The sequence below is a fragment of the Cimex lectularius genome, unplaced genomic scaffold, assembly GCF_000648675.2.
Source record: "Cimex lectularius strain Harlan isolate CLEC.00 unplaced genomic scaffold, Clec_2.1 scaffold20, whole genome shotgun sequence".
Taxonomy (NCBI): Eukaryota; Metazoa; Arthropoda; class Insecta; order Hemiptera; family Cimicidae; genus Cimex; species Cimex lectularius.
This window is the reverse complement of record NW_019392641.1, coordinates 983,065-987,549: the sequence shown is the minus strand read 5'-3', so window position 1 is coordinate 987,549 and position 4,485 is coordinate 983,065. Positions and strand designations below refer to the sequence as shown.

The 4,485-nt window shown below is 32.8% G+C and overlaps 1 protein-coding gene across 1 annotated transcript; it reads right to left on the bottom strand.

Annotated features, from left to right (window-relative positions):
- Positions 1 to 1,323: 1,323 nt before the first annotated feature.
- On the bottom strand, positions 1,324 to 4,004 carry LOC106669959 (putative zinc metalloproteinase C607.06c). The gene is made up of 3 exons (XM_014399885.2): positions 2,966 to 4,004; positions 2,376 to 2,732; positions 1,324 to 2,318 (listed from the first exon to the last, which is right to left on the bottom strand). The coding sequence occupies exons 1-3, from the start codon at positions 3,766 to 3,768 to the stop codon at positions 2,129 to 2,131; spliced, it is 1,350 nt and encodes a 449-aa protein (XP_014255371.1). The 5' UTR covers positions 3,769 to 4,004; the 3' UTR covers positions 1,324 to 2,128.
- Positions 4,005 to 4,485: the final 481 nt, after the last annotated feature.

The window sequence follows — 4,485 nt, the reverse complement described above, 5'->3', positions numbered from 1 at the left end:
TTCAGGTGGGTGTCAGGGTGCTGCCAGAGCAGTTAGAGCTGACGGCTGTGATCAAGATGTTTACATATTTAAATTATTTTTATTACCATAATGAAATCATTGTGGACGGCTGCAAAATCATTTTTCCTATCTATTTCAACTAGCTAGTGTTGAAATACAAATATAAATAAATAATATTCTATTGCACTATTTGTTCCTTTAATTTTCAATCAAATATTTCCTACTTCTTCCTCCTACAACAACCAAAATCAAGCTTTTGGTATTTACTTGCTCAGATGAGCCAACATCCTTCAAAAAGTTTTTAAAAAATCAAAATATTTATAATTAATATGTACAATTTTCTATCTTTTAAACAGCTTATTTATTTATTTTATTTATTTTTTTTTTAGATTTCATCTAGTAATCTGCAAGTGACGTACACTTAGTTTAGTCATATCTGATCATTTTAGTCTATCACACATTTCCTATTCTAGCCACCTTTAATGATTTGAATTATAAATTCTTTTCATGTATGTATTTCATAGGTATTAAAATAAATACCAAAATGTGTCTGACATTTTGACAGATAAGGGGATACATAAATACATAAAAATACACATAAATATAAAAATAAATACAAATACATAAATATAGCAAGGGTAAACAGACCAAAATTATGAGATCACATTACAAATTCTATTTTTGTTTCTTACGAAACAGTAGCAATATCAGCCCTTGACCACTGATGTGCCGTGACTCCCACTTCCTTTAGGAAAGTTCATTGAAACACTCTTCTTTTTTCTTCTTGTTCTTTTTTTGGTTGCATTTTGTTCTTATTATGTTATCTGGAGAATAGTGTTTGAAAAAATTAATTCTGTACAACATGGAATATTGGTTTATTTATTTATTTATTCATCCACTATTTCTTATTTTTGTTTCTTATATAATAGTAAAATCAGTCCTTGATTACTGATTCGTCATGGTGATCCAACTTCCTTGAGTGGAGTTTAATGTAAATAAGAAATGTCAATTTTGCAATCAGGTATGTGAGTTGAAAAATGTATCACTATTATATTGACATAAGGGTTTTTTACTGTTTAACTTCAAGTTGTAATTGAGGTTCATCAAAAACCTTAGAAAAATGGAAAATGGATTACTAAAAAATATGGGTCTTTCCAACATGTTTGGCACTTGAAAAATAAATTTATTAAGTTTTACAAGATTAGTTCCTTGAAGTCTGCCTTTCTCTCAGCCTTGCTGATAGGAAATTTTTTAAATAAAGTTAAATATGCTATAGAAAACAAGTTTTCTAAATGTTAAATTGTGATTTAAAAATAAAAAATCTTTAAAATAATAATTTTATTAAACATAAATTGAATAATCGAGCAATATCTTGAACTCGTTTCATATTTCTGTAAACAAATACAAAATGTATTTCCAATGTATTAAATTGTTACATTTTAAAATGTTGTTTTACCACATTTGATAATAAAAATTAATAACATAGTCCATAAAACAATAACAATAAACTTATGAGCTAATATAAATAACAAACATTAAGTTATATCACATAGGAAGTAAAGTATGTAAGTGGCAAAAGTTCCACACTTATTTAATAAAAAACGTAAAAAGCTGTTTCTGGATGACATGGATTTTTTATACAAGAAAAAATTAAGAATCAAGATCATCATAAAAATCATGATAATTTTAATTTGAGACAAAATCCCAGCATAATTTAGTTTAAAATGCTTGAATTTGATTTACTATTAAAGCTTTTAATTTCAAATTTAACTAACATTTGTTTTGTCTGTCTAAAATTTTATTTACGCATGTGTATGCAAAATCGTTAAACTCTGTAATCACAAGTTCACAATCAAGTTGACTAATTCACCATGAATGCTACATTACAATTTAAAAAATTTTAGCCTTTGTTGGTTATTTCTAGCTTATTGCTTGGAATAATTGGAATTAATGAAAAAAAGAAAATATCACAAGTTTATTTATTCTGTAATTAAAAAAAAAAACTTTTATGACTATAGTCGTGCGATATTATTTAACAAGATACCCTATCATTTTTATCACTTTTGGTATCTAAGATTATTACAGATGAATGAAATCAGTCTTTATTTCTAATTAATAAATTATCTTACTAGATCTGAAGAGATAGTATGTTACCATTGGCGTCCATTGCGACGAGGGATGTCGTGTTTGAAGTTGTTCTTGGTAAAATAAGATGTTTGTGAGGCGACTTGCTCCCCAGTTCCCAACTTTTTAAAACTGCCCCACAAGAAGCTCTCAACTGAACCACCTTCAACCCATTTTCACTAGTCAAGACATTCCTAAATCGTAAAAAATGTATTATTCGGAAATAAATTGTTTATTTGTAACATTTTTACCTTAAACTATCAAAACGCATATCTAATTCAACATCGGTGTCATTGTTGAACCATTTATGGTGGGCGAGAAGTGTAGCACATGACTTTGTTAGATGGGTCATATCATCTTCTTTTTGGTTTTTCTTACTCCTCGTCTGTGATTTCACTAAGGTGCTAGGACCCAACTGCACAGATAGGCACGGCATTAAGGCTATTTCATCATTTTTATGTTGATTACTGCTCATGGTAAAAACTCTTCCGATATGATCGAATCCGCGTGACATGATGCCAGTAGGAGAATGGCCCAGGTTAAACATATGGCCAATCTCATGGCATACAGAACCAAAACTTGTGCTATAACATCCACCATATGTTCCCCTACAAAATTGCAATTAAATTTTATTATTAATAAAAAAGGATTTTTATAAGCGTAGTTTTGTACTGATATCAATTCATAATTTTAATCTAATGAGAATCTGGTTTTAATCTTTTCACTTTAAAATATGACCAAGGATATATATTTTAAACTTTTTTGCTATAGTTCAAGTCTTTTAACAATTTACATAATTAATTAGACAATGTTGAAATGTTTTAAAATGAGGTTTTCAAACCTAAAGCAACTATTGTCGAGCAGTGAGGGTCCTATTTTTTCTTTACTTGTGAAGCAGTCAACAACATTAGCTAAATCAGTCGGCCAAGTGTGAAGGCAGGCTGAGCCGAGAAGAGCCAGGCCGCCTCCTCCGAGTGCAGGATCTCCCGAAACCGAGCTGCCATCCCAGTACGTACAAGACAGAAACACGAGGTACTTCCTGTGTTCATCGCCCAACTCTGAACACATCAGCTCCCTCCCGAAGTACTCCCAGAGCTTCTGCTCATCCCACTTTCTCGCATCATCGACACTGAGGTCACTTCTGAACACATGGCATTCTGGTACTCCATCATACAGGTCGGTCTCCAACTGGAAACTCTTCCGGCCGAAACCTTGCTCATGCAGCTTCTCAGCGAAGACGCACTGGACCAGGTTGAGCCCTAAAGCGATTCTTTTACAAGCGTTCTCAATGCTGTTATCACATCCAGGTGGTGCCTGGAACCGTCCGTCATGCCCTTTGCAGACTATATACACCGGACAAATGCACAACTTGGTCTCGTTGTATTTCAAATTTATGTCAAGCTGCTTTCGGGCAGTTTTATACTCTAATATAATCCTATTGGAGCCTTGCTTCAATTTAGCTAGACACTTGAAGCTGCCATGCACTACAGGCCATTCACCTTCTGCATTATCATTTCTGCAGAGCAACTTACATCCCTCCTCACAATTCAAAGTCTGACCTTTACACGCTATAGCTCCTTTAATTAAAATTATATTGTGATTTACCGTCTCGTTATCATCCCAATCATGAATTTTAATCTCCATTATTTTCAAGACTGATGAACTGCCCAAAAGAGATGTCCAATTGCCTCATATCAAAGACAAAAAACGTTACTTAGGGCTTTTCTCGGCATTGTTCGTTAAACTACAACTTTTCATGTCACTATAAACATTTTTGAATAATAATATTAAAGATCCGGAGTAAAACTCTGGAAAATCAAATGTCAAACTCTCATATCTATTATCATTTATCAAAATTGTGTGCTATTCGGATTTCAGACTGGTCGAGAAGGAGAATCGAGAATCCTATTGACCGACATACATAGAACCAATCGCAAAGAATGGCGGTATATTTCAAATTTAAATAAAAAGTTGTCAAGTGACAGACCATTTTATACAGTTTGTTCACGACTATACCTCAAATGTTTTAGGTAATCTTAAGCCAGATAAGTTCTAGGTCAAAACCATCTCACTTGTCTTTCACTAAGCTTTTTTTTTTACTTAGATACTGTTTCCAGTCATATCAGCAATGATGATACTGCCTGCAGAACTGAGGAATTTGTTTTCCCATCTTTTGTTTGTACAATACAAAGCCCACATTTTGTACTTTTCTCTCACCTCATCTTGTTCTCCTTCAGCAGCCCTAGTAGTATGGTATAGTAGAAAAGGATACTAGGAACCGAGGTTTGTACTTCCCAGGCACTGCAGCCTCCTGGCCTATTGTACCATCCTAGTTCCTTAGTTCAGTGCAATAGACTCAAC